General features: G+C 48.8%; 1 protein-coding gene across 1 annotated transcript in view; it reads left to right on the top strand.

Moving 5' to 3' along the window:
* Positions 1 to 205: 205 nt before the first annotated feature.
* The window catches only part of LOC135551561 (ras-related protein Rab-38-like), a 16054-nt gene continuing 4297 nt past the window's right edge, over positions 206 to 11962 (top strand). Inside the window, exons 1-2 of the mRNA XM_064982769.1 lie at positions 206 to 404; positions 6279 to 6559. Coding sequence (XP_064838841.1) covers positions 206 to 404; positions 6279 to 6559 — 480 coding nt within the window. The remainder of the gene's footprint in view (positions 405 to 6278; positions 6560 to 11962) is intronic.

The following is an 11962-nucleotide window of genomic DNA, read 5'->3' as shown; positions in this document are numbered from 1 at the left end:
GGTAGCCCAGCCCCACGCGCTCACGTCTCTGACCTCGCGCTGAGCCTGGCGAGTCACAAGGTCCCGATGTTCACTTTTCTTCCCCACTTCTCTGGGCGTTCCTTCCGGATTGTTAGCGCGCACCGCTCCTCATTCTCGCGCCTTATCTTCTCCCCTTCTCCCCTCACTGCGTATTAATGCTCTACCGTTGCGCTCCGCGGTCGCCATGCAGAACAACTACAAGGAGCACCTCTATAAGATCCTGGTAATAGGGGACCTGGGGGTGGGGAAGACTAGCATCATCAAGCGCTATGTTCACCAGAACTTCAGCCCCAACTACCGGGCCACGATAGGAGTGGACTTCGCCCTGAAGGTCCTTAACTGGGACCAAGAGACTGTTCGGCTACAGTTATGGGACATAGCAGGTAGGAGACTCATTACGCGTGACAGTAATCAAATGGGAACACAGGCAGGCCCGTTTTGAGCCGCAGGTAGGGAACTGTAGTGGTCTCAGGTCGGCGGTTCCGTTCACTACATACTAGTTTCTTTGGAGTGGTCATTAGACTATCAATGATTGGACTTGTATACTGACGGCCACGTACAGTATCAGACCTAGGTATTATCAATGTTTCATAGGCCAACGATTCTGTTCGTGTGCAAATGTTGGTAAGCGTGGATAGTAAGGCCTATACACATACGGTGTTCATCGAACCTCAAGTGTTGGTTATTGGAGAAATTCCTCTGACGCTCCCTGGCCTGCTGCGCGCGCTCTCCATTTCCAGTCCCATGCGCTCTGCCCTATACAGCCGGGGCGCACGCCCGCCCGCATGTACAGTCATGTGTCTAGCACTCGTGAGGGAGATTTGGGGCTCAGAATGGGCTTATTGTGAATAAGAACCGACAGGATTCTTCTGGGATCAGGAATGCCGTCTCCACCTTCTGCTGTGCAGCCTTTTGTATTCAGATTGCTTAATGCGTTGCTTCATTTAGATGGATATTGTGTGCCGTTTTCTCATCCTTTATTTAAATGGTTGTATTCCTTAATGAGACATTATTGCAACGTCCCAGTCTAAGTGTGGCCTTATATGGCCTATGCTAAGAGGTCTCAACCTTCCTGGTACAGGGGTTTTGACAGTTCACCCTGCCACTACATAATCAGAACCATTCAAAGTTTTGGAATGAAACAGAACTAGCAGCATTCTGTGCACCAACAAAAAAAAAAGTTGAGCCAGGAGAACACATGTTGAAGTGGTCAACTTAAATTGAAAATAGGAGTGTGTCATGTGGATGGTTGCCCAGCTGATACTGTCAGTTGGTAGGCAGCTGATGTTAATTCAGACTGGGGTTTCTGCCTTGCTCCAATAATCATGCCCTGGTAGAATGTCACACCTAGGCCCGATCCCAGATGTACCTGTAGTCTACACCCTATGTCCTATGGACTTGTGGAGATCTGAGCCTATTTGACAGGTGGAAGATTCCGCATATTGCTTTTACAACTCAAATCCACTCAATCATGTGTAGGGCTCTAGGACAGTGGCAACATTATCCATTTGTCTTGAGTAAAGATACTTTCACTTGAGTCATTTTCTACATTGAAGTAACCCAGTAAAATACTACTTGAGAAAGTATTAAACATACTTAAGATATATGTAGTCTTTTCAAATTCCTTATTAAGCAAATCAATGGTATATTATAAAATAATAATAATTGCGGATAGCCAGAAGCACACTCCAAACACTAATGTCTGTTTAGTGAGTCCGCCAGATCAGAAGCGGTAGGGATGACCAGGGATGTTCTCTGTTTAGTGACTCTGCCAGATCAGAAGCGGTAGGGATGACCAGGGATGTTCTCTGTTTAGTGACTCTGCCAGATCCAGAAGATCAGAGCGGTAGGGATGACCAGGGATGTTCTCTGTTTAGATCTGCCAGATCAGAAGCAGGGATGTTTCTCTGTTTAGTGACTCTGCCAGATCAGAAGCGGTAGGGATGACCAGGGATGTTCTCTGTTTAGTGACTCTGCCAGATCAGAAGCGGTAGGGATGACCAGGGATGTTCTCTGTTTAGTGACTCTGCCAGATCAGAAGCGGTAGGGATGACCAGGGATGTTCTCTGTTTAGTGACTCTGCCAGATCAGAAGCGGTAGGGATGACCAGGGATGTTCTCTGTTTAGTGACTCTGCCAGATCAGCCAGATCTCTGTTTAGTGAGAGATCAGAAGCGGTAGGGATGACCAGGGATGTTCTCTGTTTCGTGAGTCTGCCAGATCAGAAGCGGTAGGGATGACCAGGGATGTTCTCTGTTTAGTGACTCTGCCAGATCAGAAGCGGTAGGGATGACCAGGGATGTTCTCTGTTTAGTGACTCTGCCAGATCAGAAGCGGTAGGGATGACCAGGGATGTTCTCTGTTTAGTGACTCTGCCAGATCAGAAGCGGTAGGGATGACCAGGGATGTTCTCTGTTTAGTGAGGGATCAGAAGACCAGGGATGTTCTCTGTTTCGTGAGTCTGCCAGATCAGAAGCGGTAGGGATGACCAGGGATGTTCTCTGTTTAGTGACTCTGCCAGATCAGAAGCGGTAGGGATGACCAGGGATGTTCTCTGTTTAGTGACTCTGCCAGATCAGAAGCGGTAGCGGTGTTCTCTGTTTAGTGACTCTGATGACCAGGGATGTTCTCTGTTTAGTGACTCTGCCAGATCAGAAGCGGTAGGGATGACCAGGGATGTTCTCTGTTTAGTGACTCTGCCAGATCAGAAGCGGTAGGGATGAGGGATGTTCTCTGTTTAGTGACTCTGCCAGGATGTTGTTCTCTGTTTCGTGACTCTGCCAGATCAGAAGCGGTAGGGATGACCAGGGATGTTCTCTGTTTAGTGACTCTGCCAGATCAGACTAGGGATGACCAGGGATGTTCTCTGTTTAGTGACTCAGATCAGAAGCGGTAGGGATGACCAGGGATGTTCTCTGTTTCGTGACTCTGCCAGATCAGAAGCGGTAGGGATGACCAGGGATGTTCTCTGTTTCGTGACCAGATCAGAAGGATGTGTCTCTGTTTAGTGACTCTGCCAGATCAGAAGCGGTAGGGATGACCAGGGATGTTCTCTGTTTAGTGACTCTGCCAGATCAGAAGCGGTAGGGATGACCAGGGATGTTCTCTGTTTAGTGACTCTGCCAGAGATCAGAAGCAGATCTCTGTTTAGAAGCGGTGTGACCAGGGATGTTCTCTGTTTAGATCAGAAGCGGTAGGGATGACCAGGGATGTTCTCTGTTTAGTGACTCTGACCAGATCAGACTCTGCCAGATCGGTAGGGATGACCAGGGATGTTCTCTGTTTAGTGACTCTGCCAGATCAGAAGCGGTAGGGATGACCAGGGATGTTCTCTGTTTAGTGACTCTGCCAGATCAGAAGCGGTAGGGATGACCAGGGATGTTCTCTGTTTAGTGACTCTGCCAGATCAGAAGCGGTAGGGATGACCAGGGATGTTCTCTGTTTAGTGACTCTGCCAGATCAGATCCAGGGATGTTCTCTGTTTCGTGAGTCTGCCAGATCAGAAGCGGTAGGGATGACCAGGGATGTTCTCTGTTTAGTGACTCTGCCAGATCAGAAGCGGTAGGGATGACCAGGGATGTTCTCTTGATAACTGTGAATTAGACCATTTTCCTTTCCTGCTCAGGATTCACAATGTAACGATAATGTATGGGGTAAAAAGTAGATTATTTTCTTTAGGAATGTACAAAAGCAAAAGTTGTCAAAAACATAAATAGTACAGTAATGTACCTCAAACTACATTTTGAATGTCAGCATTCACATTTCAAGATGTAACATGCAAAACAGATCTTAACTTGATTGGTGACATGCAAAACATTTTGGGACGATGTCAACAATGAAACTAATGAAACAAATACCGTAATATAGTTTTTGGGTGGCGTTTTCCTTTAAAGTACTACTTAAAGTATTTTCTTATGAAGTACTTTACACCACTGGATCTAGGGGGGGCATTTGGGATTGGGCCCTATCAAAGACTATGGCATTGAACAAACTGGTAAACAGCTTTGATAATGACTATAGAAGTCAGTGATAATGTCTGAACACACTGGTAAACAGCTTTGATAATGACTAAAGAAGTCAGTGATAGTCTGAACACACTGGTAAACAGCTTTGATAATGACTATAGAAGTCAGTGATAGTCTGAACACACTGGTAAACAGCTTTGATAATGACTATAGAAGTCAGTGATAGTCTGAACACACTGGTAAACAGCTTTGATAATGACTATAGAAGTCAGTGATGGGAGAGGGAGTCAGAGTAAAACATTCCACGTGTACTTATTACACTGCTGTTAGCAGAGTAATTTACACACACAATGACTTCTCTCTCTCTCTGGTGGTCACCATCTCTCTCTCACGCACTCCCCCTTTCTCTCCCTCTATCTCTATAATAATAGTTGTCTGTGTGAAATTCCTCATCAGGCTCCTTTGTCATGTGAGTTGTGCTGTCTTTGGAAAAACCATTACTACAGGTGCCCCGCATATTGACTCTGTACCGTTACCCCCAGTACATAGCCTCCACATTGACTCTGTACTGGTACACCCTGTATATAGCCTCCATATTGACTCTGTACCGTAACACCCTGTATATAGCCTCCACATTGACTCTGTACTGGTACACCCTGTATATAGACTCCATATTGACTGTACTGGTAGACCCTGTATAGAGCCTCCACATTGACTCTGTACCGTAACACCCTGTATATAGCCTCCACATTGACTCTGTACCGTAACACCCTGTATATAGCCTCCACATTGACTCTGTATATAGCCTCCACATTGACTCTGTACCGTAACACCCTGTATATAGCCTCCACATTGACTCTGTACCGTAACACCCTGTATATAGCCTCCACATTGACTCTGTACTGTAACACCCTGCATATAGCCTCCACATTGACTCTGTACCGTAACACCCTGTATATAGCCTCCACATTGACTCTGTACTGTAACACCCTGCATATAGCCTCCACATTGACTCTGTACCGTAACACCCTGTATATAGCCTCCACATTGACTCTGTACCGTAACACCCTGTATATAGCATTGACTCTGCTCTGTGTGGCTCAGTCGGTACATGCCTTGCAACGCCAAGCGTCGTGGGTTCGATTCCCGCTGGGGCCACCCATATGTAAAAGTAGTGGCCCCAGCCGACTTGTAAGTCGCTTTGGACAAAAGCGTCTGCTAAATGGGATATATTACCGTAACACCCTGTATATAGCCTCCACATTGACTCTGTACCGTAACACCCTGTATATAGCCCAGCTACTGTTATTTTACTGTTGCTCTTTAATTATTTATTAATTTTATTTCCTTTTTTTGCTGTTATTGTTCTTTAAACTGCATTGTTGGTTAAGGGATTGTATAATTAAGCATTTCACCTGTTGTATTCGGTGCAGGTGACAAATAACATTTGATTTGATCTGTGTGTGGCGTGAGATGTACCCTGTTGGTCCACCTTGTCGTATTTTACCGGGAATGGTTTAGGAATCGCCGACTGTGACCATGACTGTGTATTGGACTCTTTGCCCTGAGGCAATAGGTAACTTTCATCTCAGTGGTGTTACCAGGGCTTACAATATGGTATTAGGGTCAGGGGTGGTGTGGGAACAAGACAAGCATGTTCTATCACAAGGCCATGGTGTACCGTCTACTACTACTGTCAGTACTAACCAACAACACTGTGTGTGTGTGTGTGTCAGGTCAGGAGAGCTTTGGGAACATGACGAGGGTCTACTACTACTGTCAGTACTAACCAACAACACTGTGTGTGTGTCAGGTCAGGAGAGCTTTGGGAACATGACTAGGGTCTACTACTACTGTCAGTACTAACCAACAACACTGTGTGTGTGTGTGTGTGTGTGTCAGGTCAGGAGAGCTTTGGGAACATGACTAGGGTCTACTACTACTGTCAGTACTAACCAACAACACTGTGTGTGTGTCAGGTCAGGAGAGCTTTGGGAACATGACTAGGGTCTACTACTACTGTCAGTACTAACCAACAACACTGTGTGTGTGTGTGTGTCAGGTCAGGAGAGCTTTGGGAACATGACGAGGGTCTACTACTACTGTCAGTACTAACCAACAACACTGTGTGTGTGTCAGGTCAGGAGAGCTTTGGGAACATGACTAGGGTCTACTACTACTGTCAGTACTAACCAACAACACTGTGTGTGTGTCAGGTCAGGAGAGCTTTGGGAACATGACTAGGGTCTACTACTACTGTCAGTACTAACCAACAACACTGTGTGTGTCTCAGGTCAGGAGCGATTTGGGAACATGACGAGGGTCTACTACCGTGAAGCCATGGGGGCGTTCATCGTTTTTGACATGACGCGGCCTTCCTCCTTCGAGGCTGTCACCAAGTGGAAGGAGGACCTGGACTCTAAACTCACACTGGCCAATGGGAAAAATGTGGCCGCTGTGCTATTGGCTAATAAGTGCGACCAGGGGCGGGACGTGCTGACCAACAACGGGATCCAGATGGAGAAGTTCTGTCAGGAGAATGGCTTTGTGGGATGGTACGAGACCTCTGCCAAGGTGAGAATACGCATCCGCACAAACACACGCAATCACACACACAAAGAAGTAGTTTCATGAAAACGTCTTATCACACCTACACACACTGGCACACACACTCACCTTTCACAGATGAATGAAAAGTGAGCGCAGTCTGTTGGATCAAAGTCAAAACACAGACAGACTCACTCGCTCAGACACACTCGCTCAGACACACTCGCTCAGACACACTCGCTCAGACACACTCGCTCAGACACACTCGCTCAGACACACTCGCTCAGACACACTCGCTCAGACACACTCGCTCAGACACACTCGCGCAGACACACTCGCTCAGACACGCGCGCAGACACACTCGCTCAGACACGCGCGCAGACACACTCGCGCAGACACACTCGCGCAGACACACTCGCGCAGACACACTCGCTCACACACACTTGCACACACACACACTCACACACAAAACTCTCCTATCCTGACAACTCGTGTGCCAGTGGAGCTCAAAATTCTGTGAGTCAGAAGAAGGTGAAAGGTCGTTACCGTGGTTTACCAGAGTTATGAGGTGCCTTTCATGCTGAAAAGTTGTACCTGTCCAGACGTTAGTTCAACATATACTTTCACCTTTCCAGTCGGATTGATGAATGGGAGAGGGAGAAGCCATTAGTAAGGGAACTACTCCTTGGAATGGAATGTAGTCTTCAGTCTCTTCACTCAAAAACAAGAGGGTGATGTAGAGGGTGATGTAGAGGGTGATGTAGAGGGTGACGTAGAGGGTGACGTAGAGGGTGACGTAGAGGGTGACGTAGAGGGTGACGTAGAGGGTGACGTAGAGGGTGACGTAGAGGGTGACGTAGAGGGGTGAAGAGTGATTTAGAGAGTTGTTTAGAGAATAACGAGTGTCGTGTAGAGTATTGTAGAGAGTCATACAGAAAGATGTAGAGAGTGATGTAGAGAGTGATGTAGAGTTGTTTAGCGAGACATTTAGAGAGTGGTTTAGAGAGTGGTGTTGAGAGTGGTTTAGAGAGTGGTGTCTAGTGATGTAGAGAGTAGTGTCGATAGTGGTTTAGAGTTGTTTAGAGAGTGATGTAGAGAGTTGTTGAGAGAGTGATGTAGAGAGTTGTTTAGAGAGTGATGTAGGAAGTGATGTAGCGTGATGTAGAGAGTTGTTTAGAGTGATGTAGAGAGTTGTTTAGAGTGGTGTAGAGAATGGTGGTTTAGAGAGTCGAGCGGTTTAGAGAGTCGAGCGGTTTAGAGAGTCGAGCGGCGTAGAGAGTCGAGCGGCGTAGAGAGTCGAGCGGCGTAGAGAGTCGAGCGGCGTAGAGAGTCGAGCGGCGTAGAGAGTCGAGCGGCGTAGAGAGTGATGTTGAGTGATATAGACGTGTTAGTGACGTAGAGAGGGATATAGAGAGTTAGAGCGTGTTATAGAGAACAGTTAGACAGGTCCTTGAGCCGTTCAGTAGTTGATGCGTTCTCAAGTCCATCTCCCCAAAGGTTACATTACTACATCCTTGTGGAAATTTAAAAAATGACTTATTTTCTCAGAAAGAGCTTTGTGTGTGTGTGTGTGTGTGTGTCATGTGCCTGCTATTAGATAAAGCCCTCCTCTGTTACATGAACCCATTCTGAATTGAAGTGTGTGTTTATTTCTGTATTGTTTGTGGTGATACAAGCCTATTACAGGAGTCTACGAACAAGCTTTTGTTCTGATAATAGGTGATGTGAATGTCACGACGGAGGCTCCTCCTCCTGTTCGCTCGGCGGTCGTCGTCACCGGTCTACTAACAGATTCCCTCTTCCTGTTCGCTCGGCGGTCGGTAGTCGTCGTCACCAGTCTACTAACAGATTCCCTCTTCCTGTTCGCTCGGCGGTCGGCGTCACCGGTCTACTAACAGATTCCCTCTTCCTGTTCGCTCGGCGGTCGTCGTCACCAGTCTACTAACAGATTCCCTCTTCCTGTTCGCTCGGCGCTCGGTAGTCGTCGTCACCGGTCTACTAACAAATTCCCTCTTCCTGTTCTGTTGGTTATGTCTTATTGGTTTCACCTGTTTCTCGTTTGGGGTTTGGTTATGAGCTATTTAAGCCTGTTATGCCTGCCTACTTTTGTGTGGTCTTGTTTCTCTGTTCTGTGTTGTGGATGGTGGTGTTTGTATTTTTCCGGACTGTTTGTTACCTGTTTTGGGTCGGTCATTTATTTGCCTGTTGTTTTGGCATGACCTTTTCTCACCGGAATAAATATGTTTTTTGGTAAACCTCTGTTCTCTCGCCCTGAATCCGCACCCACCACTCCTAGTTACGTAACAGTGAACGATTATTAGAGGTCTCTCACTCTGTGTATATATGTGTTAATGTAAGAAGTTATTAGAGAGGAAGTCTGCTACAGACTTATGTCAAATCCTGATGAGCCCTCATGAATATTCAATATTCACCTGATTAATTCTGCTGCTCAGCTCACCACGCTCACCACGTGATCGGAAGAAGTGTGTCTGTGTGTGTGAGAGTGTGTGTGTGGGCGAATGTGCGTGTCTGTGTGTGTGAGAGAGTTTGTGTGTGTGGGCGAGGGTGCATGTCTGTGTGTGTGAGAGAGTTTGTGTGTGGGCGAGGGTGCATGTCTGTGTGTGTGAGAGTTTGTGTGTGTGTCTGTGTGTGTGAGGGTGTGTGTGTGTGGGCGTGTGTCTGTGTGTGTGAGAGAGTGTGTGTGTGTGTGGGCGAGGGTGCATGTCTGTGTGTGAGAGAGTGTGTGTGTGTGGGCGTGCATGTCTGTGTGTGTGAGAGAGTGTGTGTGTGTGGGCGAGGGTGCGTGTCTGTGTGTGTGAGAGAGTGTGTGTGTGTGGGCGAGGGTGCGTGTCTGTGTGTGTGAGAGAGTTTGTGTGTGTGGGCGAGGGTGCGTGTCGTGTGTGTGTGAGGTTTGTGCGGGTGTGTCTGTGTGTGTGAGAGAGTTTGTGTGTGTGGGCGAGGGTGTGTGTGGGCGCGTGTCTGTGTGTGAGAGAGTGTGTGTGTGTGGGCGAGGTGCATGTCTGTGTGTGTGAGAGAGTGTGCATGTGTGTGTGGGCGAGGGGGCGAGGTGCATGTCTGTGTGTGTGAGAGAGTTTGTGTGTGTGGGCGAGGGTGCATGTCTGTGTGTGTGAGAGAGTGTGTGGGGCGAGGGTGCATGTCTGTGTGTGTGAGAGAGTGTGTGTGGGCGAGGGTGCATGTCTGTGTGTGTGAGAGTGTGTGTGTGGGCGTGTCTGTGTGTGAGAGTGTGTGTGTGGGCGAGGGTGCATGTCTGTGTGTGAGAGGTGTGCGTGTGGGCGTGCGTGTCTGTGTGTGAGAGAGTGTGTGTGTGTGGGCGAGGGTGCGTGTCTGTGTGTGTGAGAGTGTGTGTGTGGGCGAGGGTGCGTGTCTGTGTGTGTGAGAGAGTGTGTGTGTGTGGGCGAGGGTGCGTGTCTGTGTGTGTGAGAGTTTGTCTGTGTGTGTGAGAGTTTGTGTGTGTGGGCGAGGGTGCGTGTCTGTGTGTGTGAGAGTGTGTGTGTGTGGGCGAGGGTGCGTGTCTGTGTGTGTGAGAGAGTGTGTGTGGGCGAGGGTGCGTGTCTGTGTGTGTGAGAGAGTGTGTGTGTGTGGGCGAGGGTGCGTGTCTGTGTGTGTGAGAGTTTGTGTGTGTGCGTGTCTGTGTGTGAGAGTGTGTGCGAGTGCTGTCTGTGTGTGAGAGAGTTTGTGTGTGTGGGTGGCGAGGGTGCGTGTCTGTGTGTGTGAGAGAGTGTGTGTGTGTGTGGGCGAGGGTGCATGTCTGTGTGTGTGAGAGAGTGTGTGTGTGTGGGCGAGGGTGCATGTCTGTGTGTGTGAGAGAGTGTGTGGGCGAGTGTGCATGTCTGTGTGTGTGTGTGTGTGGGCGAGGGTGCATGTCTGTGTGTGTGAGTGTGTGTGTGTGTGGGGGCGAGGGTGCATGTCTGTGTGTGTGAGAGAGTGTGTGTGTGGGCGAGGGTGCATGTCTGTGCGTGCATGTCTGTGTGTGTGAGAGAGTGTGTGTGGGCGTCTGTGTGTGTGAGAGTGTGTGTGTGTGGCGAGGGTGCGTGTCTGTGTGTGTGTGTGGGGCGAGGGTGCGTGTCTGTGTGTGTGAGAGTGTGTGTGTGGGCGAGGGTGCGTCTGTGTGTGAGAGAGTGTGTGTGTGGGGCGTGTCTGTGTGTGTGAGAGAGTGTGTGTGGGCGTGTGTGCGTGTCTGTGTGTGTGAGAGAGTGTGTGTGGGCGTGTGTGCATGTCTGTGTGTGTGAGAGAGTTTGTGTGTGTGGGGGAGGGTGCATGTCTGTGTGTGTGAGAGTGTGTGTGTGTGGGCGAGGGTGCGTGTCTGTGTGTGTGAGAGAGTGTGTGGGCGAGGGTGCGTGTCTGTGTGTGTGAGAGAGTGTGTGTGTGTGTGTGGGCGAGGGTGCGTGTCTGTGTGTGTGTGAGAGAGTGTGTGTGTGGGCGAGGGTGCGTGTCTGTGTGTGTGAGAGAGTGTGTGTGTGTGTGTGGGCGAGGGTGCATGTCTGTGTGTGAGAGAGTGTGTGTGGGCGAGGGTGCATGTGTGTGTGGGCGAGGGTGCATGTCTGTGTGTGTGGGCGAGGGTGCATGTCTGTGTGTGAGAGAGTGTGTGTGGGCGAGGGTGCATGTCTGTGTGTGTGTGGGCGAGGGTGCATGTCTGTGTGTGTGGGCGAGGGTGCATGTCTGTGTGTGTGGGCGAGGGTGCATGTCTGTGTGTGTGAGAGAGTGTGTGTGTGTGGGCGAGGGTGCATGTCTGTGTGTGTGGGCGAGGGTGCATGTCTGTGTGTGTGGGCGAGGGTGCATGTCTGTGTGTGTGGGTGTCGCTGGCGAAGCAGCTGCTGGAGGCCTGAAATGTTCTGAAATCAGACGGGAGACTTTTATCCCAGTCTTAATGTTCTCCCTCTCATTAACTTCTCATTAGTGATCACTGACCCTGTCCTCTCCTGACTTGAACCCATAGTTCACCTCAGCCCTGAAGGCTTCATTACAGAAACCACACCACCATATAAACATACGGATTAATGTTTTGGTCTCATTATCAAACAGTTGCAACTAGAAGTCGCCCTACGGCATGGCCGATTAATTAGGGCCGATTTCAAGTTTTCATAACAATCGGTAATCAATATTTTTGGACACCGATCATGGCCGATTACATTGCACTCCCCGAGGAGACTGCGTGGCAGGCTGACTACCTGTTATGAGGAGACTCCGTGGCAGGCTGACTACCTGTTATACGAGTGCAGCAAGTAGCCACGGTAAGGTGCTAGCCAGCATTAAACTTATCTCATAAAAAACAATCAATCTTAACATAATCACTAGTTAACTACACATGGTTGTTGATATTACTAGTTTAACTAGCTTGTCCTGCGTTGCATATAATCAATGCGGTGGCTGTTAATTTATCCTCGAATCACAGCCTACTTCGCCAAACGG

The sequence above is a fragment of the Oncorhynchus masou genome, chromosome 13 (assembly GCF_036934945.1).
Source record: "Oncorhynchus masou masou isolate Uvic2021 chromosome 13, UVic_Omas_1.1, whole genome shotgun sequence".
Taxonomy (NCBI): Eukaryota; Metazoa; Chordata; class Actinopteri; order Salmoniformes; family Salmonidae; genus Oncorhynchus; species Oncorhynchus masou.
The sequence above is the reverse complement of the archived record's forward strand: the minus strand, read 5'-3'. Positions and strand labels throughout refer to the sequence as shown.